This window comes from Antennarius striatus, chromosome 17, assembly GCF_040054535.1.
Source record: "Antennarius striatus isolate MH-2024 chromosome 17, ASM4005453v1, whole genome shotgun sequence".
In the NCBI taxonomy this organism is placed as follows: Eukaryota; Metazoa; Chordata; class Actinopteri; order Lophiiformes; family Antennariidae; genus Antennarius; species Antennarius striatus.
The window spans coordinates 6,904,686-6,931,863 of record NC_090792.1 but is presented as its reverse complement, the minus strand read 5'-3'; the positions used below and the strand labels follow the sequence as shown (position 1 = coordinate 6,931,863).

General features: G+C 42.8%; 1 protein-coding gene across 5 annotated transcripts; it reads left to right on the top strand.

The window, feature by feature from the left end:
- The first annotated feature begins 710 nt into the window (after positions 1-710).
- ldlrap1b (low density lipoprotein receptor adaptor protein 1b) lies at positions 711-26,905 on the top strand. 5 transcript variants are annotated; one of them, XR_011038545.1, is made up of 10 exons: positions 711-1,092; positions 12,801-12,943; positions 13,672-13,784; positions 16,374-16,488; positions 17,797-17,869; positions 20,695-20,790; positions 22,739-22,833; positions 23,258-23,292; positions 24,934-25,368; positions 25,571-25,706. XR_011038545.1 is itself a non-coding variant. In XM_068338628.1 (9 exons), exons 1-9 carry the CDS (start codon positions 1,008-1,010, stop codon positions 25,713-25,715), a joined length of 939 nt encoding a protein of 312 aa, XP_068194729.1. In that variant the 5' UTR covers positions 715-1,007; the 3' UTR covers positions 25,716-26,905. The 5 variants fall into 5 exon arrangements, 2 of the variants coding, with proteins under 2 accessions (XP_068194729.1, XP_068194730.1); XR_011038543.1 differs by having other exon boundaries at positions 22,739-22,872; XR_011038544.1 differs by having other exon boundaries at positions 22,739-22,872; positions 24,934-25,317; positions 25,571-25,700.
- The last annotated feature ends 273 nt before the right edge of the window (positions 26,906-27,178 follow it).

The window sequence follows — 27,178 nt, the reverse complement described above, 5'->3', positions numbered from 1 at the left end:
TAACATAAGCACATTCATTCATTCATTTTCTACCGCTTCATCCGCCGTAGTGGGTAACGGAGAGCTGGAGCCTAACTCAGCTGACGTAGGGCGTGAGGCAGCGGACACTCGCCAGTGCACCGCGGAGCCACACAAAGACGGACAACCATGCACACACACTCACTCCTACGGGCAATTTAGGACTGGCCAATCAACCTGAAGCGCATGCTTTTGGAGGCGGGAGGAATCCGGAGAACCCGAAGAGATGAGAGAGCATGGGAACTCAGAGCGGGACTCCAACCCGGACCCACCGTGCCGCCCATAAGCATATTAAAAACTCAATAAAATAGAAGAAATATTGTCAAACTCTTAAAATAATTGCCTAAGTCATTTTTTACAAAGTGATATTTTTGCCCAAATCATCCAAATCAACAAATTGTTCATTTTTCTTTATGTTGAGAAGGTATTGTTGTGTTGATGAGCAAATGTGTTATCAATAATTTTTTTTTCACCTGATTTTAATTGTTCTATGGGGTGACATCAACCTGATAAGGTGAGTAAACTGATTGTGAGACGTGAAATCCTCCACACGGGTTGTGGTCACGACATTTCCACGTAATAGATGAATTTAGAAGCTCAATAAAGACGAACGCTGAATTAAATATGAGAAGACTCCCACAACCCGTGACGTGACTACTAAATCTCTCCTCACCCCAACGCTGGGTGTGTAGACCGCACCGTGGACAAACAGCACCGCCCGCCCGGGGTGCAGGCGCAGTTGTAACGACCTCACTCGAATGATTCCACAAACGGGCGTCACGCAAATTATTCGGTTAATTTGCATACATGATACCGCCCAGGGGCCGAACGTCACAAACTAACTCGATTCAAAGCGAACCGAACGGCCGGGAGGAAAAATACAGCTGGAAAAAGTTTGGACGGGAGACGCTTGTTTTAAACCAAGCGAAGTGTTTGACGGAGGAGAGGCGGCGCTGGTCGGGCTTGTTGCCCCACTCGTGGATTAAGACATGGACGCTTTGAAATCTGCTGGACGGGCAATTATACGGAGTCCCAGCATCGCCAAGCAGTCGTGGGGTGCGGGCAGACATAAAAGTGAGTAGTCGGTTGTTCGGAACCTTACGAGCAGGGCGTTAGCTTTGCCCGTTTGTCTTAAAGAAGCTTACCTGGCTAGCCCTAGCTAGCGCTGACAGGAGCTAACTAACTGGTGTCTATGACGCGTTATAGCGTCACTTTAAAAGTCCTCTGCGGACGCCCAGTCCAGTTGTTTGGGTCGCTGAGGGGGGTATTCAGGAGACTTGGCAACTCGACCACACGCTGTTGAACTTGACACCCCGACTGACAGCGGCGCTTCGCGGGTACTAACCGCTTCTTTCAGGAGTCGAACCTCCGATCCGGTGCTCAGCGTGTCCAACAAGTAGCACGAGAAGCTCGATCGACCCGGATGACACACCAAAAGTTTGAGTCGAGCTTTCTGCCACGTCACGGAGTCGATTGTGTTGACATCGGTTTGAAAACGTTCGACACGGTGTGAAAACATCGTGACACGGAGCGATGAGCGATCGAGATAGGAGTGGGAGTGAAGGAGTGAGTAACGCGCAAGGACGAGCCTTCCTGTCATGGCTGCACAACCCTGTTGCTAGGCGATGCTCCATGTGAAACAAAAATGCGATCGTGGATAAGGAGTGGTTGCGTGAGGGAGTCTGGGGGGTTGATTTCCAACATTTTAAGCCTCCACGCTGGTGTTCAGCTGATCACACAACAAGTGTGGCTTTCATCAGGCTGACATTCCGCTATATGTCGGCTTATTCAATCTGTTGCCCCCATGCCCTATCTCTTTTGCCCTTTATATTTCACAGACAAAAGACCATTTGGCAGCAATGCATGACACGTGTTAGAAATGCCTTGCTTTGTTGTTTTTTGTGTCAGTGGGGAGTGATGCACCATCAGCAGGTGCCTCCACATGGGACCCACAGTGGTCACAGGATCACCACCAATCCATTCCTAATGCTGAGGCTTCACCACGACTTTATGTCCCGGAACAAAAAGCATATCCTCTTCTCTCTTTAACGTTGTTGACAGAGAAAAGAATCACTGGTAGTTTTTTTTTAAACTCCAACGGAGGTTCCTGATTTTTTATCATCCTCCTTTTTCCACCTGTTAAAAGGTAGAAAAAGGAGGATGTGTTTAATTTCACTCTGTAATGTTAGGAGGTTCAAACTCCAAGGTAGAGTTTGTATGTCTTTGTCCAGTCACTGCAGTAATTTAAAAGTGTCAAGTACTTTTAATGTTGTCCCATTGGGCTGTAAAAATACAATTTTACTGGATTTAAACAGGTACATAATTTGAGGTGAAGTTTTTACTGCAAGTCTCCTGTTTTTCTCTTCCTCGTGTGGGGAGGCTTTGGCTTGTCAAGGACACCGATTCACTTCTTTGGCATCTCTCTGCAATGGCTTTCTTTCCTCTCCTCCCACAAGCAGTCTTGGTTCACAACAGGCTTCGGTAGTGCTTTCATGAACCTTCACCAGGTCTCTTGTCAACTTTTAGAGTAGGATTGTATTTCTATTTCTTTTGCAATCTTGTTTGTCTGTACATTCAAGAGTATATCAGCTGTGTCATTTCCTCTACAGTAGTCTGCTGAGCTCACTACATAGTTATGTGTGCTATCCTTCCATTACACCCAATTGTGACCACGTAGAGTGAAGGTTGTAATATTACCATCTTGGTAGGTTACAAAGGCTCTGTTTTTTCTTGAGTTTCAGTTTGAAAAGCGTGGGATGCGGAAACTCCTCGTCTTTATTGCAGAGACTGATCTCTCCCACGTCCTTGGTCAAGGAGCCGACTTCTGTGGGGTTGTCAATATTGACATTGTTGTATGCCACAGGACGTGAGTTGACTGGTGCAGATTTGTGAGGAGTGTTTATAGTCTTTAACCCATTGAACTCCATGATATTCCATGCTACAGTGCTGTTGATACTGCTGTGTTTTCTTGTTGGTATTATTCGGATGATGGAAAACATATCAATGGTGTATTTTCTGCGTTGACCAGCTCCACCTGCTCTCCTGGCCCTGCCCTAGTCAGTGTCCCCTGGACAAAGTCATCCACAGGGAATGGCCGGGCTTTAAGGGGTATTGGTTCCAGCAGGGTTCCTTTATGAAGTTGTAAACTCTGCACTGATTTATAACCCTGTTACCTCTCCTGTATGTGAAAGGTGTGTGTGTGATTCTTTTAGTGGACAGAACTGTAAAATCACACGTCATCACTGTTCAGCTAAGAGGATGATTTTCAGTCTTGCAGGAAAATGAATGTTTGACGTTCTCTTGTTTCTGCTGACACAGCAGAGAAAAATAAGATCCTTTAAGCACCACAATTGTTATCATTACAGACACGGGCTGAATTGAGCAGTAAATTGCAGTGTGATTAATTTTTAAAGGTTGTTTTTTTATGTTATCATGCTGTTTTGCAGAACAGTTTCCTCTCCTCCAACAAATGTCCATCTCTTTCTGTATATTGTTATATCAGAGGACAATGCCTTTGTCAATGAAATTGAAATATCAGACCCAAAAGATAACAGAACAAAATAAAATCCCTGCCTTTGTTTCCCTATTTTTCTTATTCAAGGACACATAAAAAAATAATCTACTCGCCCACTTGATCACAGAAGACTGTTCCGTTCTGAGAAGGCCTGAAGGGAAGTCTGGGCAAGAAGCACAGTGACTAACCAGTTCACTTTCCTTGTGAGAAATAATTGATGTAATCTCCCACCAGCCATATGTGTGGACATATGGTCAATGTGCTGGTTTTCAGCTCATTGTCAGTAGGACAACCTGCTGATTCTGTATTTATGAGATTGCTTCAGAATTTTTGCGTGGGCCAATTTTCCCCCCCCCCAAAATGCTTAGAAATAACTTTTTTGTTGCCTGGAAAACAGGATCTAGATAAATTACATCTGAGACTTTTACACCAAGGGGATAAAATTACAAATCCCCAGTAGTCTGTATTGACGGGTATCCCGGCCTTTAACCCTTTGTTGGGTAGGTCATTTGATTTTGTTCATGAAATTGAAAAATTTTGAAAAAGGTTAGGACAGAATTTTATTTGTTATGTCCTCCAGTAGCAATAAAACTTTGAATTTTTAAATTTCAGCAATTCAATGAGAGTGGCCTAGAAAGGGTTAAGTATATATATGTTTGTCAGATCTTTCAATTTTAATCTGTGCTCAGAAAACAAGTCAATAGATGCTATTCAAGGCAAGATAAAGCATTCCTCTAACTCTAAAAGAAAGAGGCAAACATTTTTCTAGCCGTCATTCTTCCAATTCCTTAATCAAGCTGTAGTGCTTTCTGGACGCGCTTTGGACGTTTGATCAGTAGAAAACAATGAAACTCGGGTAGAGTGTCAAAAAAGAAAACCTGCCCTTCCTCTTCTTCAGACCCATGAAGACGTATTTCTGGTAACGCTTGCTCCTTTTCACCCCGACCTCTCAACTTATTGATTCTGTGTTTAAGATCCCAGCATACCTGTGAGCTATGGCCTGGAGAAAATCTGTATGTTGTGCTGCTTGGAGTGAAATCATATGAAACCTGTCATGTCACACCTTAAACCCAAGCTCGTTTTGCATTTGAAGACCATGGGAATGCAAAGTTGAATATTTTTACCCATGGCAGATTCCTTTACCTCTCATTGACTCCTTCTTACTCAAGCTGAGCTCCAAAATTTCAAGTCATAACATGTCTGCATATGAACATATATATTTGGAGTAAAGATTCAGAGAAATAATTTGTGGAGGAGCTGACTGGTGGTGATGTGTGTCCATCACTGACTGGTGGAAAAAGAGGGGATTTCATCAGCTCTCAGGGTCAATAGCCAATGAAATTTGAATCAGTCAAATAAAAATTCATTTATTTAGAAGGAGTTGTTCATGCTGTTTTAATCACACTAGTTTTGGATTTGAAAGAACTGAGTTCAACTGAACTCAGATTCTAATCAGTGTAATCGGTGTTAGGTCCAAGTCAAACCCAATCAGGCTTTGGGTTTGGAAATCAAACCCAAGACCTTCTTGCTGTGAGGTCATGGAGTTCAGTGGCATTACATACGTCTGGTATGTGGCAAGTCTGAATGAAGTCGTCAGTTACATCACAAGAGTGTGTGCAATGATGCAGGTACTGATCACCTCTCGTTAATACAAAATTGTAATTTCTTTTAAGACTTTTTGTATATTTTACATAATTTATCTAAACTCTTATATAAAAAATAAAGCCAGTCCTCTTTCTTATTTGTCTTTATTATGAGTCTCTTAACTGTAACATCTTTGTTTGTTTACACCGAAAAAGACAACAGCAGAACAATATCAGTCCAGCTGGTGATTATAAATATCGTTCTGGTGTTTAATGAATAAAGGAATCACGATGTATAACCTGGTGTTCTACCTGATGGTCGGACTTGTCATCTAATCAGATGTGGTTGATTTTCTTCTTTGTTGAATTAGCTTCTAACTGCTACTAGTTGCTTAGTCTTCTTGTTTGGGCCAAACACATTCTAAGTCATCAGAAGGGTGAGCTTCTGTGAATTGTTCCTCCTGTCAGTGACCTGTGCTGACATCAGTGGGCTGAACAGAACTTCAGATCCCTTACATGCAGTGAGTACCTGGTTAAACTGGACGCAAATCCAGAACACAGTCTGTTCCAGAGATGTAGGACATTTTGTCTGGAATATTTAGAACTTGTCCAAGGCTCTCACTCTCAGCAAGCTTTGTGTACCCCTCCAGGCATCTTCCCATATCTTAGTTGGCAGTTTCTAAAATAGACCAAAGTGTCCTAATTGGAGACTAATAATGCTCGAACAGAACTTATCTATTTGTACCTTGTTAGCTTGGGTATGCTGAGGCCTAATTAGTGGATGCCCAAAGATAACACCAGTCACGCCCAAATGTCCATCTGGCTTTGATGGTTCCTCCACAGTTCATGGATTCTAGAGCAATAGAGCCGCCTGTGGAGATGTGTTGACTTCCCCTGTATAGGTGGGCAAGCATTTGCACAACCTAACTTAATATAATGATTAACTCTGTGGTTTCCAGAGGACATGGATGAATATGGTTCTCTGACTTATTCACTGCCACCAATGTGAAACAACGAAGAGCTGTCGCAACCAAGAAGCTCCTCTCAGAACAATGGATGAACTGTTGCTGCAGCTGGATGGTCCGTCCAGCTGTGGATCTGGCTAGAGGTGTGAAATCATGGTGGGACAGTGACAGCTTTATTTGTGTCTGTCTGCTAAACGACTCATGTTGCTGCTGGTCCCTCTCCCCTTCCCCTCAATCCCATAATAAGTATTTCTGATAGACTGTTGAAGATGTAACTGTCACCCAGAGCTGCATCTCTACGCCGACTGACTCATGTACTCACAGCATCACTGACATCATCTGGTGTCGTACAACCATGTGTGAGGATTTACTTGAATATTGACAGAACTTTAACTCCTACTGGCTGATGCCACTTAAAATCCCAGCTCTGACTCACACCAGAGTCTCATCACCTACTCATCTTTGATTCTTTAGTTTTCTTTTGTATCACTGACCGCAAGGAGTGAGCAAGCATTTTCATCTTAAATTCTTCTTGCTGTCGGCCAATCAAATCTTTTATTCAGAGAAGCATTTATTTTAAAATGGAGGAACTGTATTAATATTTTCTGGAAACAATCCAGATCACACTGATTAAAAAAGTTACAGGATGGCGCTGTGGAGATATGTGTTTTTATGACTGTCGCTGCATGCAGTGTGAGTATTAACTCTGTTATGTAGCCTGCAGTCACAGCATAACAGACTGCTCTTGCTGTTTCCACGGTGATTAAACTGCTGCATCTCCTTAATTGTCCATTAGATTTGTTGTGTGAACGCATGTATTTATGAGGAGAAATTTGACTCGCTTTCAACATTTGCATATTTTTCATGCTACTTGATTTTATTTCCGAATACCCCACTTCCTATTTCGTTTTATCTGCTTATATTTCTTTTATGAAGGTCTTGCTTCCTCCTCCTGTCTCATCTCTTCCCCTCTCTTTTTCTCCCTCTCTCCATCTGTCATATTCCATTCCTAAGGCAAGACAAGGAAGCACAGGTTTCTCTCTTCTTTACTGCCACTTTCCCTGGTTCTTGCTTCTCCCACCTCATCCACCACCCCTTCTGCTTCATTTCTTCACAGGGTCAGCCCTCAGATTGTCCCTCCAGATCTTTTAGTTTCATCAAAAGGAACCAATTCTGAACAGTTTCAGCTCCTATCTTAGGCACACGATCAAATAATAAATCAAAGAAGGGCCAAAAACCTTTTGTGGTATTATCTTCCACAGCAGTAGAGGAGCTGGATGACCGGTGAGATGGTGTGTTCGTGGTACACAGATAACTTCCAAGCGTTGTGCTTTGTTTGACTACTGCTACAGATTGTTTATTTCACAGCAGAGAAAAGGTTATATGACATGAAATTGGCCCATTCTTGACTAATCCATTCAATTTTTTTTTTTTTTAATGTTTGTGCAGACTTTTCCTCTTGACATATACAGGTTTGCAGAGCTTAAAATGGGCAATAAAGATGCTTTAACTTTCAGGTGCATTTAAGTTTCTCCAAACCTGTTCTTTAGAAAGTTTGTGATTGCTTTACAAACCTGTGGTGTTCGTGGGTTCATAAAGGTCTGGTTTACACTCTTGCTGACAGCGTGCTTCCAGCTGACTACACTTGTTCCAGCGATCAGATGTGTCGAACTGTAATGTGAGTAAGTAGCTGCAGTCTTTATTCGCCTACTTGACGGTGGAGTGTTTAGACTTGCCTGCAGATGAGGTGGAAGGAATGGGAGCAGGTTACCATCTCACCGGTGGAGTGGACATCACTCTGTCTGTGTGACCACAAGCTTAAGACTAATTCACACATGATTTAATAACAAAAATAGTTATCAGTTTGAAACGGTCAATCTGTCAATGCTCAAACACGTTCATGTGTCTTTTCACAGTGGCATTGATTCATCGACAGGAGAGAAATGAAGAACCAAAAGTTGTGACAACAACAAATATGTCAACTGTAGGAGGAGGTTGTGTTATTGAAGCTAGTAAATACAAATGTGGAGGTGTTGTGTGAAGACATCAGAACATTTCACCTCACTGTTATCTTTGTTTCTGTACACATCTCTTGTGCCTCGTTTGTCTCTTGGCTATATGCAACCTTTTCTGGTAGTATTGCTTCTTTTGGCTCAGGCCATGAGAATCACTGCTCCTCTAATTCTGATCGGTTAAAACTAATGAACCAATAACTTGACCAGAAGGGTTGCACAGGTGAAAGACAACTTTTCTTTCATTGGTCAAAGATTATTTCTCATGTTTAGTTTTGTTTCTCCTGCTCTCTTGTGCTAAGGTTTGGTCCCTTAAGGTCACTCCACAGACTTTGCCGTTGCCTCTTTACTGCAATCATCTGCAATCAAAAACTCGCCAATGCTAATCACCCAACCCAGTCCACCAGACCAGCTGGTCTACTTTACATTATTATTACATCTCCATCGTGTGTATCTGATGTCTCAAATAACCACAGCAATCTTGCTGTTAGGAGACTAGCAGCATGAAGCCTCTCTGGAGAAAATGTGTTTTCTCTGTAATGTATATTTATTTGTATTTTCATTTTACATATCTGATTTACTATGGTGCAGTGGGTAGCGCTGTCGCTGCACAACACAGCGGTTCCGGGTTTGAGTCCCGCTCTGTGCGGAGTTTGCGTGCTCTACCCGTGTCTGCGTGGGTTTTCTACGGGTTCTCTGGCTTCTACCCACCTCCAAAAGCATGCGATTCAGGTTAATTAGCTGGTCCCAAATTGCACGTAAGAGTGAGTGTGCATGTACGTGGTTGTCTGTCTTTGTTTTTGGCTCCGCGGCGCACTCGCGTCATGTCTGGAGTGTCCCCCGCCTCACACCCTATGCCAGCTGGGATAGGCTCCAGCTCCCCGTGACCCGCAGCAGTGGATACAGCGGCAGAAAATGGATGGACGATTTATTATGAGAGTGACTGGGCTCCTGTGGTAAAAACTCATTATTCACTACATGACTTAGTGGAGCCTCTCTATATTTTTATTCATATACATTTAGAATTTCATTTACATTGGATAGATTACATCCATCTGTACAGATAGAAAGGTTGGTTCAGTTGTATATTAATTTACAATTCTGACTACAGATAAGACTCTCCAGGTAACTGATAATGTGTCAGAACTGAAGACCCCCTCACTACCTCGTGGTACTGGTGAACTGTTAACAAGGGCAGACTAGACTCACGATTGAGAAATGGCAGCACTCTTTGATGGAGCCGTCAAGCACTTTGTGTTCACAAGTATTGATTCTACTGTGTGTCCTGACTTAAGTGACTGCTGTGAGTTTAACCCATAACAGAGCAGGAGAAGACAGACACTACTCTGTTGGTCGACTTGATGTTTTGTTAATTCGATAACTCATCAGAGTTAAGTAGATGTGTACATATGCTGGGAATTTTCTGATCTCCCATTTTTCCATTAATTGTTTTGTGTTTGCAGTGTGCTGCACATCTGTAGTTTTCCAGGGGATCTGGATTCTGGCATCTGGTCTTGTGAAGACTTGCAGTGTAGATGCCAAAAACGAATAAAATTAACTTCAGCAGTTCATTATCCTTTCAAAATGATTCGTTAAACAATAATGTCACACTCTGGGATGTTGACTGCAACAGCTTGCCCTCTTCCTGCCTCTCCATTCCCATCACCTTCCACTTGTCTACTCTCCCTGGTTCATTTATAAGCAGTGTCACCCAGGCAAGAGGTGTTCACTGACCAGCCAGAGCGTAGCTAGGAAGTCTTTGAAGTTTGCTGTAATCAGCACTGTATAGAGCTGCCATGGATGGGACTGCTAGTGGTGGATGGGGGTTGGTTGTATAAATGCAAATGCAACCAACATGAAAATGGATTATTCCTCATGCAAAGCAGCGCTGTGGATCCATGCACCAGTCTAAAAATAGCTTTGGACCACAGCTATCCCTACTCAAGTTTACTGCAATTGTGCCAGTTTTTGAAGGAAGTTGTTGCTTCATTGCTCGCTATAATTGCTATAATGAGGTTGCATATTGTTTTTCACATTTGCAGAACATTCATGTAATCTAGTCCATGCAGAGTGGACTAAAGGTTTCCCACTGTTTGGGTTGAATAGTCTTATAGTAGCCTCCTCAGGATCTGTTTGGAGTGGGGGATTCATAAGACTGCAAACGAGCTCCTGTTGGTCGTCCCCCAGAGACTTGCCTCCTGAGCATTAGCAGAGGCAGTTGAAGCATGGAGGCTTTTCTTTTGATACCTCCGCTGGACCAGTGCACGCTCGCCACTGCAGCTGCACGTATTGTTTGAATCCCGTTTGTCCTAATCCTCGGATCACGCTGAGAATTTACAAAGCACATCTGACCAATGATTGAGATCCAGTGGAGCAGATGTGTCAGCAGTGCTGCCTTTGGTCAACACTGACAAGCTCTAAGCTTGGATTGAGTGTCGCCTTTGAAGTCCCAGAGTGCTGAGAGTTGCCAATATGATGCTAGCAGAGATTAAGTGTGCATTACAACCATTATATTTGTATAAGAGTCTGCAAATGTCCTAAGTGGCTGCACCTCATAATGGCTATTTTATTGCCCACCTGGTGACTTGATTTTGGTCATGAATAGGAGCTAATGATTCCTGGCCACAGATTACATTACAGTCAGGGTGCCACTTATCTAAGCACTAATATAACTACAGGACCAGCAAAGTAGAGACAGCCTGGTCTGTTCCACACACAGAGAAGACACGTGGAAGACCTTGACCTGAAAGTGCATGTTCACCGTCACACTAAACCATTACTGAAGTACTGTATGGGTTTGGTTACAGCTACATTTAGACCACTATAAGCCCTTCCACACTCCATCAGTTTCAGCTGGGTGAAGAAGAAAGGAATGCTGCCTTTTTTTGAAGTGGTTTATGTTTAAACGGTCTCATCGTTACATTGTATGACGGGAAAATGACTTTAAACATGAAAGTTGGATTAAATATTGAGCAAATTGTTGCATTAATTCTCAGAAAGTACACTAATATGTGAATGTGTTGAAATATGACACATTTAACTTCTTCAGGCTTTTTAAAAGTTCAAAATTGTTCATTAATAATATAAAATGCTTAAAAACCCAAAATGTAGCAATGATTGAAAGGCTGGAATGAGTGAATTTCAGGAAGTTTTGCTTGACAAAAGATTTGAATAACAGTTAAATGTTTTAAACAGTCAGTTTCTGTTTATCAATTAAGTGAAATTTAAGACCGAAATGTTATTACCGTGATGGTAATGTAACAGCAAAGACTTTATTTACTGTTTGTCACTGGGTGAGCTCGCTTGCTGTCACATCTCATAGCTCTGAATTCAAAACCCTTTTAGAGAAGTTAGTGCGTCCATTGATGACTTATGAAGGAACAGCTTCTCTATCGGGGTAAACTTCCAGCCGTTTCCTCTTTTGCTGCCTCAGAGAAGAGAAGAAGCACCGATTGCTGGTCAGATTGAAACTTGTGAAAATCAAAGCTGTGCTGTTGACTCTGCATAATTGGAACCTGGGTCTGAAGGTTTTACTGTCATTTGAAGTAGGCAAGTTCACACAGGGTCTTTCCCCTTTCATTGCTCCGTGGCTGTGGTGTTCTTTGGCTGTGTGGCTGTCCATACTGGTGTGATCTTAATGGGATGTAGATCTGAGTGACTCCTCCAGCATTCCTTTCATAAAACAAATCGAAACCACAGCCTGAGTGTTTCATTCCCCAGTGGGCGTAATTGAGACCTGGATGAGTGTCATTCTAGTGTGCTGGAGGAGATAATCTCTCATGAAGGGCTTCTTTGACAGCGGCTGGTAGGACAGTAAACTGAGTTCCAACAAGAAGTGAAGAGGATGGCTTGTGTCTGTTGGAATATTTTATTCAACATCTAGTAAACCGCACTGAAAAGTTTTTTCAAATAGCACCACTGAAATCTGATAGGTTTCTCAAAATCTCGTCATTGAAGAGTGGATTTGCATTTAAAGTTGAGGACTTGATCTCCTCACCAAGCAGGGTAACCTGGTTCACACCTCACAAACTCCAAACAGCACTGCCAGCAGTGACTACAGCTCCACATGTCCTCCGAGCACTTGCTGAACAGTCAACCTGTCTGAGATTGTTCAGAGGAATTTTTATGGTTGCTTTGAAAAAAACTAGCAAAGAAATAATTCTGTCTAACCGGGTCAGATGTATGATTAAAACTCTTAGAAACCTTTTAGTCTGCAGCAGGTGGAAAAGTGTGTTTGAGCGGTCACTGGCTTTTTCCACAGACTGATGGATTTTTTCAAAAAAGAAAACTAACGTCAAGAATGCACAGCTCTGTTAAACAAAACATTAAGGTGAAAAATAAAAGTTATAACTTTCTGTAAATATGTTTTAATGTTTCATGTATAACTCTCATGTGTTTATCTGCTGTGCAGCCCGGAAGAGCAGCAGTGCCACTTTCTTTTTTTAACCAGTGGTAGACAGACATTTTTCTGGAATATTTTAATCTGTGTAGTGAGATCACGTGCTTCTGCCTTCCTACAAGGAGGAATAGCAAAAGCATGTGCTTATCACTCACCTATAATGACTTATAGTTTTTGTCTGCTGCCACATCCAAGTGAATCATCCATACCGGTACGGTACCGACTCGTGTCTGACAGGATCTCAGTACAAACTGATGATGGGGCTTCTGGGGAGCAGATGTGTCATCGTTGTGTGTGTCTCACCTGCAGAGCTTCCAGAGAACTGGACGGACACGAGGGAGACCCTTCTGGAGGGGATGGTGTTCCAGCTCAAGTACTTAGGGGTCACCATGGTGGAGCAGCCCAAAGGAGAGGAGCTGTCTGCAGCTGCCGTCAAGAGGATCGTGGCCACAGTGAGATGTCACTCTCCCACTCCCTGGCAGACACTGGAACAGTTGAAAGAAAGACACACACACACACACACACACACACACACACACACACACACACACACACACACACACACACACACACACACACACACTATAAATTATCGTCTTATAATAACTAACCAACATAATCATCAGCTCCACCACTGTATTATTGTCATCCAGGAATGTTCTCCTGTGTATGACCTGACTGGCACCTCAAAGGAGAGGGACTGCTTGGCTGAACCCCTTGCTCCAGAGGCCCAGCCTGACATTTAGAGTAGGGTGCAATTAGTTTGGAGCCCAGTGAGCTTCATCATGGTAGAACAGTCTTAATATTATTGGATCTGTCAGCTCAGTGGGTAATGAAGTTAGTGGTGGGACCTGGGACTTGATTTATGGAAGAGAGGGTGATTGGGCCTAATCTGTTGGATGCCCTCGGTGTCCTCATGAGAGGGATGCCAGACAGCTGAATGGGATAATTTTGCACTTAAGGTGTACTTAAATTTATGTTGTGTCTGCGATCGTCAGAAAACTTGTATTTTAGATCATATCTCTGGTATCAATACCTTTAGTTTGGATCAACCAAACAGCAGAAGTCCCAGTAGTCATTTGTGTAATTTAAAGCTTGACACTCAGCCAGATTTTTAATTTTCTTCAACCTTAAACCTCCTCCTTTTTTCACCCTGTCTGTTTCCTTCCCTTCCTTCCAGGCCAAAGCCAGTGGAAAGAAACTGCAGAAAGTCACATTAAAAGTCTCTCCACGAGGAATCATCCTGTACGACAGTGCCTCCAACCAGCTGATAGAAAACATCTCTATATACAGGTCGGTCATCTTTGCAGCTATTCTTACATTCTGTGTCTCACACAGACACACGCATGCGCGCGCGCACACACACACACACACACATGTGCTATAGTAGATACATACACTTGCCTGTCACAGCCTGCTTAAAGCTGCCTCATTTCCACCGGCCTCAAGTTCAAAACGGCAGTAGGGGCAGCAGTAGTTCATTCGGTAGAGCGGGTCATCCAATGATTCAAGATTGGCAGTTCGGTTCCTGCTTCCGACCATTCACTCTTGGAGTGTGAGCTGGCAGTGGGAGGTGCCAGCTCACCTCCTGAGCACTGCCGAGGTGCCATTGAGCAAGGCACAGTCCCCTCCACAAACTGCTCATTCGGGGTGCTCCAAAGATGGGGCTGCCCGTCACTCGACCTCCCTGTATTTACTGAATGCCTACAGGCCCCTTGTGTGTGCTTGGTTGTTTCAGGGGCCTGTACAAAAACATATACTGTATATGCATGTTAAGTAACACATTAACCAGGAGTGAAAACAAAATAATTTCTCTACGGGGATCATTAACGTGTACTACTTCTTCTTCTAAACACTTAAATTCTGAAATTTCACATTTATGAGACTACATGTGGAAGAGTGATGGGACTCTCCAATATTTCCTAAGCATCAAAGTTATGTTAAGTCAATTTTGACTGACTGAGAACAAGCTCTGAACTATTGACAGTTCCCCAAAATAGTTTTTCAGATTTAGCTTGAGGGACATTGCACATAAAAGATGTAAGAGAAGATAATAATGAAAGAAGGTAAAAATGTAGTCCTACTAAATGTACATTTAGAAATGTGTCGCTGCGAGCTTTAAGTTTACATTTGACACCTTGAGAATCAAGAACATCTGTAAGTGTAAGGTTTTTGTTCACTAACCTCAGTTTCCTCAAATCTTCTTTAAATGACTTATTTTTTTCAAATAGTCCAATTGCATCAGCCAAGCACAGATTAATGGACGGACTAATCCAAGGCATTTAAATGTTGGACACTGAGCCCCCTGAAGCTTTTTGATGCTATAATAGTCACCACTAATATCTGTGTATCAGCTCACCTCTACTCCACATTTGTTACCATGGTTTCACATTAGGGGTGGTAGCATCTTGAAGAAGTTTTCGTAGTATTTTGTGCATTCAGAGCTGACAGTTCCAGCTTCTAGTAGACATAACTTTACTAACTTGATTTCCTCCGTGTGCAGCCGTTTGTACCAATTTGTTAAACAGGTCAAGTGACAGTTTAGATTTCTTTTGTCTTTAGGGTCACTGGAATGCACTTAAAACAGCTTATTTACTAAAGTAACTGTGTCGGCAACGCTTTTTCTCAGTGTGTGTCTTGTAAAATGCTGTAACGCTGATAGATTTTCTCCTTTTGGGGAACATGGATCATTTAAAAGGCTGACACTATGAGTTGAGTCCAACTCTGAGCTCGGGATCATGTGAGGACATACAGCAGATGGTTTCATCATGCATCCTGTCGGAGCTCTCCTTCCCAGATGAGAAGATGGACGACCAATAAAAGAAATGGATTTGCCACCACCCTGATGCCTTCCCTTAGGAGCATCTGCCAGTAAATCTTGGTTGTGTTGTACAGGCTGCAGCCATGATTCTTAAACCTCTCCAAAGTTTTCTTTTCACTTTTATTTATTTATTATTTCCACAGCTGATATTCCTCAATCAATAGTTCAACAACTGTGTGACTCTCCCTCCCAGTGTCATTAAAGCACAGCGCTGAATCCTGGAGCTGAAAGGACAGATGGCAGACATTCATTATCTTTACCCAACTATTTTGGTACCCCCTTTCCTTCTTTCCAGTGTACCCATCATCCTGGTATTATAGCAATGATGTGCTTGTCAAATAAATTATATATATATATGTCCCTCTGAGGTGCATCACACCTTTAAATTAATGCCTTATTCTACAACTGTGACAAAAAAAATCCAGACTTCTGCTGAAAAACGTGAACCCTGAGGATGACCTCCTACACCACAGAAAGACAAAGAACAGTCTCAGAGTGTTTTCTGGTGTATATGTGAAGGTTATTGGACAGCCGGACTCAGTGGGGGCGTTATGTAGCATATTGTTGAAAAAACAAAGGAATGGCGTCCGTACGGATGTCTACTGTTTGAGAGTTCACTGCATATACCTGCTCACAGCTGGGGTGAGTGTTTGATGAGTGTGGTCCGACTGGAACATGTCGACACACAGTCGGCTCCAAGAATACCAGGGATTCTTTTTTTTCCTCACTAATAATTAAGAGAAATGCTGGAAACAGTTTGAGTCCGATTACTGAACCAGCTTAAAGGCTTAGCGTGGACAGAGTTGAGCAGTGGACCCACTCAATATTTGAAAACAATTTGAAGTTTTTACTGAAATCTGCGTCACCTGTGTGTTTTTTCATCCGTGTCGTTTGACAAAAGCACTGATGTGCAGATGGCAGAAATTAATTAGAACCTTTCTCCACCGTTTAGGGTCTTCCTTCCCAACTGGCCAGTGTTCTCTTCATGACACTTGCTCTGTGACGACTTAAAAAAAAAAGTGAAATGTGTGCATCTGTGTGTGTGTGTGTGTTCTGTCCAGAATATCATATTGCACTGCGGACAAGATGCATGACAAAGTGTTTGCCTACATCGTCCAGAGCCAACACAATGAGGCACTTGAGTGTCATGCCTTCCTCTGCCCGAAGAGAAAAATGGTACGTAAATGAGTTGCACTGTGTTGTGTTTCTGTCACACACCCACTGTCAGCACAAACACGCTGTTTACTGCTGGAGCACACAGAGCATTGAAAGCCAACTGGATAGGAGAATTAGAATATAGCTGTTCCACTACTCCTGTCTAATTAAAAGAATAATCAAACGTCATAGCAAATACTTTTCTTCGCTTTCATGTAAGGAGTTAAACTCAGATTGGATTGTTTATTGGCCAAACAACCAGGGCGGACAGCTTAAACGTTGGGTACAGTATGTTATAATCTACAGCACAAATCCAATGAGGAGATTAGTAGCACTCTCACATCTGTCTGTTCAGTGTGGACCTCCAGCTAGCAGCAGATTATCTTATTTTAGAGTACAGATTGGAGACAAAGGGAAAAAGCAAGCATGGCTCCATCCAAAGGTCAGCATCCAGCAGGCTTCATCTCTAAAGTTCAGCCATCACAATCTGTATCAGCAATCCACACAGCAGCCAAAACGTAAAAATGAACTTTATGTGGACTTGAGTGTTTCTTGATCAGAATTCTTGTCACCTTGATTTTTGTCGGTTTTCCAGCAGAAATTCCATCGAGTTCCCATCTTGGATAAAACCACCTCACCAAAGCTAATAGTTGTTCTTTTGAGTTGTATTTAGTTTTTCAGATTGATTTCAGCCGATGACACGACTCAGTTGATGAGCATTCAACGTGTTCAAGGGTGGAATTTGATGGCTATCCAAGATATCTGATTAGTGATACCTTCACATTTATCCTGCAGACATAAGAGGGAGACAGGAAGAAAAGAAGTAAATATACCATTCTAAACGCATGTCTAATGAAATGAGAAATAAGCAGACTGTCCTGTATACATTTGCATTCTCTATGGGTGATAAACCTGCTGGGGTTGGAGTCAGCCGAACAGCAGTGACACTCTTCATACAGTTGTCTTCAGGTTTAAGTCAAGAGAAATCCAAGGACTGAAATCATGAAGGGTGGGGTAGTTGTCATCCCTCTCTGGCATTCCCTCCATCCCTGGAGGTTTTCAGAATGAGTGAGCCACTCCCTCCTCTTCCTTCCTCCTGCTAATTTGGTTCTGACGTAAAGGCCATGTACCCTCCCCGTTACATAAACAGCTCTTCATGGAGCTCACAGGTTTCTCTTCCTTCTTCAAGGAGCCCATACTCATGTTTGTTGTTCCTGTTTTTAAGAGGTCGTTTCCATCCTGTGAATGAGATCCATATGAGTGTTAATCATCTTCCATTTTATTCTGTTGCTTTATCTCTCTGTCTCATGCCTGTCCCTCCCCCCACAGGCGCAGGCGGTAACCCTAACAGTGGCTCAGGCTTTCCGAGTGGCATTTGAATTCTGGCAGACAGCCAAGGAAGGTACGCATGGTCACCCCCAAAGACCAGAGGATTGTGATGGATGAGTGAAAACGTTCCTCTCTCTTTCCTTTTCCTCCTCCACTATTGTTCTCTCCACTTTACACATCCTCTGTCTTCTCCGTGGCCAAACAGCGATCTGTTACCCTGAGATTTCCTGCAAAACAACCAAACATACAATTCGTTGTCTCCCTGGTCCAGCAGTAATGGTCTCCAGAGGGATCATGTGGAATCCTGACTGTCACACATTCACAGCTCACACACTCTTATTAACACACGTGTGCCAACAGCGGTTAGATCAGTGGCTGAGGAGCAGAGATTGGTGTTTTGTTCGGTGGTGACTCTTTATTACAGGGAAATCAGTCACAGTTAAACACTCATCCTGGTATCGACATGGGCGTAGGGTGGACAGGTATTAGGGCCAGCCTGAGGCAGAGGTTTGCCAACTGAAGTAAGTCTGGTTCTTCCTCAGGCAGAAAGGCAGCACAGATTTACTCCCTGATGCCTTTTTTTTATTTTTATTAAACTTGTAAAGCATTAGACAAAAAACACAGCGAAGAGACGAGCAGACAACGTGTGATCGGGCCGCACCGTGGAGACGGCAGATAATCAAAGCGCTGTGTTTGCCTGGAGATGTGATCACACCCGTCCTTTTGTACAGCTCTGCATAACATGCATGTAATTTACTGCATGTATGACTGCAAAGTGAACGAGTAGCTCAGCATCTCCGTCACCCCTCCCTCACTTCTTCTGTTCCTACATAGATTAAGGTTTTGTACCTGCTTTCGAATTTTCTTATTATCCATTGTTGCTTTCAATTTAGTTGTGCCCCCCCCCCCCCACACACACACAAACACTATCTTCCCTGTCAAGTTATTTTCTTTCTCCTGTTCCTCCCCCCATGTCAGCTCTGGCTTCTGCTTATTAATAAGGGAAGATACATGTGAGGGTGGGGGATGGGACAGGGGGAGAGGGCAGGAGAGCATGAAAGGCAGGGCAGAGAGCATGATGGGACAGGTGTGTGTGTGTGTGTGTGTGTGTGTCAGTTGGAGTTCAACCCCCTGATGAATTCGCTGCTGTGGGATTGATCTGGTCTCTTGTAAAGGCAAGCTTATATTTTTTATGTCAGAAGCCTCTTATTTACTCCTCATTTCCAGCCATTCTTCTTCTGTGGTTTTAGGGTGAGGAACGTTTTTATTTGGGCATGTTTCTATTCAGTTGAGGGACTATTTTCTTCGAGATGGGGGCATAGATGTCTGACCTCACGCTCTTTCAGTTATGTTTGTGTTAAATTTTAAAACCTTCTGTCTTGCATTGTCATTCTTTCCCTTAACATTTGTCACCTCCGCTCAGTTTCTGTTTAATTAACCAAAAAGTTTTGTTTCTGGTTCAATGTGGTGTCACTGGAGGAGAACTGATCTGCGAGGGGCATCATGGAGGGTGAAGGAACAACACTTTATGAAGAAGTAGTTGTGTTTCTAGTGACAGAAGAAAGATGAGTTGAGGAAAAAATTATTTCAAGTCTATTTCATTTTGTGTTATAAGGCCCAGGAGAATCAGGCAGGAACAGGCGGGAGCGACTCTAATGCTGCCTCTGCTTTTTACAAACTCTCCTCCACCACCCATAGAGGTTCTCCACAGCTCACTACAAATTCCTGACCCACATTCCTCCATATATTAGAGCTCCCACCTGTGTTCATATAATTTTAATTGTAAACACAACAACTGTCTTTGATCTGAGCATGTTTGTCAGGCATTGGAGTCTCAAGTCAGAATGGAAATTACAGTGTACACTGGAAAGACCTCTAAGCTACCTGGACTTGGGGATCTGGGGGGTTTTAGATACCACGGATCACGGTGCATTACAAACTTCTTCTTGTTGTCTGCAGAACAGACAGAAATTGGCATGTTAATCTGCAGCTACAGTAGTGAAATTCAGTTTCAGCAGGTCAGCATCCTGTTTCATTTGCACAGAATACAGTGGTGGTTTGCTGTGTGGCTTCTCCGTTTCATCAAAGGCAGTGACGTGTCTTAATGCAAGCACTCATGAGTAAACTTGACTTGGCCCATAATATAAAACCAGGACTCTGTCCATCACATGTTTCAGAATAGGAAATCAGACCTGAGCTTCAACAGTTGCCCTTAACAAATCCCTCCCACCCTTGTTGGTGCTGTCAGCTGTTCCCAGGTGATGGATGGCGTTCAGGAGAGGTGAAGGATAGAGTGTATAAGGTGAAGCAGAGACCTTTGCGATCATCTCTTTTACAAACAAATGGATAGATGGATGCCACACAAATATAAAGTGTCGTTTTCTACTGATTAAAGTTTATCATTGTTTTGATGTAACTATGAAATGTCATGGCAGCTCTAGGGGTCTGAATGTCATCAAACAGCGCATCTCACCTCATCATAGTCAGAGCCCCGTTCCCTGTAGAAATTCAGTGTGGGAGGCTTTTATAAACAAATCTCAGTACAATTCCAAAGATTGGAATGAAACCGATCTGAAAGGACTATGCAGGAAAACTAATGAATGCTGTTATCAGAGTGTTGTTAGCAGGTGAGCAGAGTTCATTATTCATCTGTTCTCTGGTGCGTCGCATATTGTATTTAAACACTGTAGTTTCTGTAATCGTGGCTGTGTGTTACTGTGAAGGCCAGGCGTTCTTGGTGTCAGCTGGCAGATGGCTTGATGAACGTTAATTTGTTGATACACATTACATTCTATGGTTGTTTAGTGAAACACTTCATACCCAGTTGTTATGAGCTACAAAATAGTAAACAGCTTTAGCGACTCACTGCTTCAGCCGTTGTTGTCGTTTCTCGCACAGAGAAAGAGAGGCGAGTGGCGTCGGGCTCGGATGGAGAAGCAGCCAGCAACTCTCAGTCGGACAACTCGGCCAGCCTGGACAGCCTGAAGGGAGGAGGTGAGTCATGTCACCTCTGGTTACGTCTTACTCTCCATCATTCTCTCCCTCATGTCTCTGAAACAACCTCACAGCAACCGCAGTGGGAGGACGAGTATCCAGCCGCATGTCAAAGGTTGGCTTATATTGAGGCTGCGGGTCAGTTGACGACAATATGTGTTTTCTAGGTTATCTTTTCTCGCTATCGTCAATTCAGTGAAGAGAACGACATTTTTAGGTTGTTATGTGGCGCTGCTCTTTATTTGAAATCATAAACCCACTTGCCGTGTTGTGAGCCATTAGGAACATTCTTGGTTCACTGGTCTTCATCACATTTTATGATGGAGAGTTGTTCATGGACAAATGATTGTTTTCCACCCTGACAATGGAAACACAGTGATGGACCTTCAAAAAAGAATGAAAGATGTCCACGTTTCCTGTGACCCCATCAGACTGCCCAGGATTCCTGGACTTGAGATGCGGGTCATGCCCTCTAAACATTCTGTTTGCATCCAGTGAGCCCAGCAGCTATAGAGCCTTATCAGCGCCACTTATTGTCCTCAGGCAGGGATACAGAAAGAATGATCCTTGTCCTGCTGCCAGCGGAACAATGGCTGCTCACTTAGTGCTCATAATTCTCTCCCTTTGTTGGGCCACTATGTGTTTGTCTTTTTCCTGTCACCCTCTGTACGCCTCAAACTTTCTTGGTGGTGGTGGTTTCTCTTAGAGACAGAGGCAGTGTGTTTTTATTTATTTGCAGGCAGACATCAGCTTCATGTGTCGTTCTGGACAGATGACCCCTGAGGTCTGAGAGGTGTCGCTCTAAATCTACTCTGACGCTTGATTCAGACCTGTGGGCCTGAATGTGCAGCGTTTTACTGGAGGATCCCTGCAGAGACTGAGATCTCAAAAAGGCAGGAACCGGAAACAGATTCTTGTGTCACAGAGGCTTTTTGTGTGATTTTTAGACCGAGCATCGGCTCAGTCATTTGTTTCCCAGCGGATTTTATTTCCCGGAAGCAAATTGTGGAGCAAAGTAACGCATGAGCGCCTTTTAAAAAAGGAGAATTATTATTATTATTATTACATACTGTATATTCATCCCAGCCAGAGGGTTTCAGCACCATCCATTAATCAGGGATTAGAACTGGGATGTTATGCTCACGAGTAATGATACCTTTACTCTTGTACGGTGTTAGGCCCATTTATTGGTTGTAAAATTTTTTACAAAGTCACCAAATGAATGGAGGATATGTCATCATCTTCAGATGACTTTTCTTTACTTCCAACTTGCCAAACACTGCAGCTCTAGTTAAATGGAGCAGCTGATCCCTTCCCACCCACTCCTCTCTCTTGAATGACCCGGTGCCACAATACTGATTCCTTCAGAACAGAACACAGAAATGCCTTTGAGCCAAGTTGACAGGAGGAGAGGATGCGTTGCTATACAGTCTGTCTCAGTTGTGTTGGGAGCATCTACTGGGATAACATGGAAATAAGAAAAGAGCAATTAGGAATGTTTTGCTACACCATGAGGGTAAAAAACACACTTAGATTATTCTAATAGTAGAGGAGTCATAAGTTTTTAGTCTGTGGGCAACGTTAGCCTGAAGTAGACGGAAATTAGCGTCGACACTCATTATTGAAGCACATTAATCATTTGCTGAAGTCATTATGAGCTAATCTGTTTTCAGACCAGTAGTGTCGCCATGGTTAGGGGTGCATGTCAGGAGGTTACTGCATGCTCACTTATCACAAAGTGGCAATCCACAGATGGCTGAGAGATCCATTAAAGGCTTAATTAAGGAAAAGTGGGTCTTAATGAACAGCATAGTGTCACGTTCTTTGTGATCAGATGGATCCACATTCAGAGAAACAAATCTAAAATGAGATGTGGGAGGCTGCCTGAAAATTAAAGCATTTGTTTATGCAGAGTCTGTAAAATATTTCCTGTTTTTTTGTTTTCTAGAGGTGGCGACAGCAAAACTCCTGGATTTGTCAGAAGGAGCCAACATCGCACTGGTCCACTCAGGAACTAAGCAGATGGAATCGGATCCATTCATGGTGCATAATCACACAACAGAGAACAACAATACTGTATGGGTAAGACACGAGTCGGGTTGGTCAGTTAGATTCATCTGCTCTGTCTCCATAAGATAGAAAGACCAGAATGCCTTGCAGGAAACACCGATTAACAAGCTTTAGTGTGATGTACTGTCCAGCCCTATTTAGGGGGTAGATTCTGTGGTTCGGCTTCTATGCAGAATGAGACAATAGGCCATTGGACAGAAATGACCTTATCAAATCCTCACATAGCTGGAGTGGGTGTGGAGTTGCAAGTAGCCAATATTAAATTCTCCACACAGTTTGAGGCTGGACCAAAAATGGCAAGAGGTGACTCAATATGGCTTGAAGAAGCTGCCTTTATTTGTCCTGTCTCCAGACGTAAATTTAACTTGGCCCAATATGTTTGTGTTCCTGCCTGCAGGAGCTGGAGGACGGTCTGGACGAGGCTTTCTCAAGGTGAGGACCGGCATGATTTAGCTTCTCCCTCCAGCCCGGCCTCTGCTGAACAGCCACCAGGCTGCAGCTCTGGAAATAACCACCTGTGGTTTGGGCTGCTCTCATAATAAACACAGTCCCTCCCTCTGCCTGGCTCACCCCTGGTGTACTCCCACCGACATGCACCAGGGAGTACACCAGGGCCTCACTTTACCCACCCTGAGTCATGCTGCTTTTGTAGGCTCAGATTACCGTCATTACAGACCGACACACTGATTTAATAGGAGCTCAGAAGGCCTGTCATTATGAATGGGTGCCTCTGGGAGGAGCTTCTTTTGTGGCATAATGTCGTATTTATTGTTGTTATTGTCGTGAAAAAAAATTCACACAGACAAACTCGTAATTATAGGTTCCGTATTGAAGGAAAAGTCCATTGCCTGTCCTGAGTGGAACTCTCATAGTTCTGCTGATGCTCACAACAAACCGTTGCGACTGGAGCTGGAGTCCTCTGTGATTAATGCTCCAATTAAGTGTGAATCTTCAGCGCACTCAGTGCTGCTGTTCACCACTGCTCACTCTTCACTCCATTCCAGTCTTTATTAGAGTATTTGTTTCCTTTGGCACTTATTTTCCTTCCCCCTGCTAAGTCTGAGAGCCCCTTATCCTCTCACTTACACTTAGCGGAAGAGAGAATCATCTCTACGGTCTTTATAATCAAGTGCTAAGAGGCCATCCTAACCCTCTTATCAGTCTATTATTTGTCTGTATGCACTGTAATTACCCCCAAACGATGCTGATCTCCTCGTCCTGTGATGAATGAAGATGCTCCTAGAGATTCTTTCACATTTCTGTAACTGAGGAAGATTTTGAGGGCCAGTTGGTCAGGATGAAGCCTGTCAATCAGAATATAACACAGTTTTGTCTTTAGCGTTTTCCTCACTGTACTTGATTGTTTATATGTGGTGCCTGAAACAGTCTCTAGATTAGTGGATCATTTGGTGTGTAGTAACATGAATGTGTCTTGTTACGACTGTTCAATCCGAGTAAACTCCCTGACAAAAGACTTTTAAATAGACTCTTAGAGGCTAGACCTTACATTAGTCTTGAGAGCCACCACATAGCACTCATACCTGAGACTGTGAGGTATGTGTTAATGCTTTCCCGGTGACTAAAACATCATGTGATGCACAAACATCTCCCATTCGACTGAAACACCAAGGCTTGACTGACATGGGTCAGTAATTGTTAGGTCCGGGTCCATTTAAATTCTCTTTAAGGGAGCAGTTTTATCAGTGTCGCTCATACTGTTAAATGCAGATGAATCGAATTTGCTTGTGCCGAAATTTGAGACTACACTCCCATCTTGTGGAGCTGTGAAGCTTGTTCACGATATCAGGTGATCACAGTGAATGGAGGACGAGATTTTCTGTCTTCCAAATGTTGATGTAAACTCATCATGTTATTCTATTTCTGTTTGTTGGCCTTCATGTTGTGGCTTTTCGTTGGACAACTCCACGCGTCACAGTTTTGTTTACCTAAAGTCAGACTGTAGCAACAATAAAATAAAAGCGTTCAACCGAAACCTTTATTCATCATTAGCTCAGAATAGTTTACGGTTTAATTATTGTTGCCTGATTTGTGATGTTTCCTTTGCACCCCCAGCCACAGTCTGGATAGCTTTGAAACCTACTCAGGTAACAATATCCTCCCCTGGATGTTCTCCTCTTCATCCTCCCCAGTAAACCCACTATTCAAGCCTGCTCATCTGTCTCAGTATCAGCCCGGGTGATGAATTCATGTCTTTTTGAACTTCTTTCGAGGTCATGTACCATCATTCAGATCTTTTATGGGTTAATAGGTCTTCATTGTCATAATCAGTTTGATTCATCTCTAAGTATCTTAAAGCAACTTTCATTGCTGTCGAACATGTTTTCTGTGTTTACATCTTCATCAAGAGTGTTGCATCTGTCTCTGCCTGACATTCATCAGATTTGCACCTTGTCACCATTATGGCACTGGATGAGAGAGTCAAGATGAAGATAATCGGTGTGCTCACATTGATGTAACATGTTTCCTGGTTTAATCTGTATTCTGCAGGTGTGTTTGGGTTTCCATCAGTTGATCGAGAGGAATATTTTACAGACTCTGAATATCTGGCCACATGTGACTTTAAACTAAAAAACACATGATTCTTTTCATTAGAAGTAGGATTACCATTGTTTATCTCTTAAGACAAAAAGTCATAAGATTTCATTAAAGCACTTGTTAATAAGAACTTTCTCTTCCTCTGCTCCTCCAGACTCGCTGAGTCTCGCACTAACCCCCAGGTCCTGGACATTGGGGTAAACCCTCAGGACCTCAACACTGAAGAGTGCCTGTCCCCAGTCAAATGGGACCAAGAGGACACAGATTTCACTGCACAAAGAGACATGTTTGGGTTCTAAATCTGAAGCCAAGGAGAGGAAAACAGGGAAAGAAGAGGAGTGATGGTAAAAAATGGTTGGGGGAAGAAGTAGATAGAGGAACAGCTGTGAAACCAAGTCAGGTTTCCCCCTTTCTGTCTGCTTCCAAGTCCTGTCAGTGGTGCCCTCTAGCGGCTCATTGATGCTACTGCGTCGACTCAACCAGTGGAGGACGGGAACAGACTGCTCAAAGAACAGGCCAAAGCAATATAAAAGTTTATTCGTTTTCTATGAAAAAATAACAACAACATACAATCATTAATGTTTGTTACAGTCAGTGTATTACTTCCTATCCTGTATATGTTTACCTAATCATTGTTTCTGATGTATTTGCATATGTGTTTCTGTACCCTGTGTTAGAGAGCGTTTACAGTGTGTAAATGTATGAATGCTCTGATTTGACTTCAGAGGAGTTCATGGAGTGTCGTTAGGCAGGGTGCTATCCCATATTTAATTCTGAGGTGCAGAATTATCACTGGTGAACCAACCAACGCACCAGTTTCAGTATTGGAGAAAGTCAGTTACTACCTATGTATGCGCTCCAACAATTCAGCCTCATTGTTCAACAGAAGCTTTAAAAGATGTGTGTTTGTCAAAGGTTCTTTTTAAGTGAGAAATGAATGAGCAAAATGACAATCGTATTTTCTTTGTAATGCAAAATCTATTTTTGCAATTAGCAGTTTTCAATTTAGAAAAAAAAATTTGAGGGAATTTATTATCAGTGATCATCCATCTTGTTATTTAGTCTTACAGTGCCTTTATTCACTCTTCTTGGACTTTTAATTCTAATTTGGCAAAATTCTTAGGAGTGCAGAGAAGTGGAAAAAATACAGCAAAGAACATGTAAAGACAGTGAGTCATACTCCCTCTCTGACTCATGGACATTATTGGGATCGAGCAGTGGAGGGAAATCCAAACTTATGTTTTCACTCAAACAGAAGTGACTTTTCAGCATGATTTACATAAGTCCACTCAGATTTACTGGGAAAAGACAAAAGTCAACAGAGTCTATTTTCTTGGCGCTACCGCAGTATGTTAAATTATATGGTCGCATCTTTTTTTTTTTTATCATTGTGGTTTTAATTTTGGCTTTTTTGGTATTTGTTTATGTCAGAATTTAATTTAATTCATTTATTTGCATAAATTTTAATAAAATCAAATGGTGTTTCTGTGATGTTGAAGTTATTTTGACCATGTCTACAGAAAATGTATATTTTAATGTAGCCGCAAGAGGGCACAAGGCAGTGTCTTATTGTGCCGGTACCAAGACCGGATAAATACAGAAGGTTGTGTCAGGAAGGGCATCCGACGAAAAACTTTTGCCGAATCAAACATGCAAATCAAATCTATGATTTCCATACCGGATTGGTCGAGGCCTGGGTTAAACAAGGACCGCCATTGGTGCTGTTCACCTACAGGGTGCCAGTAGAAATTGAACTACTGTT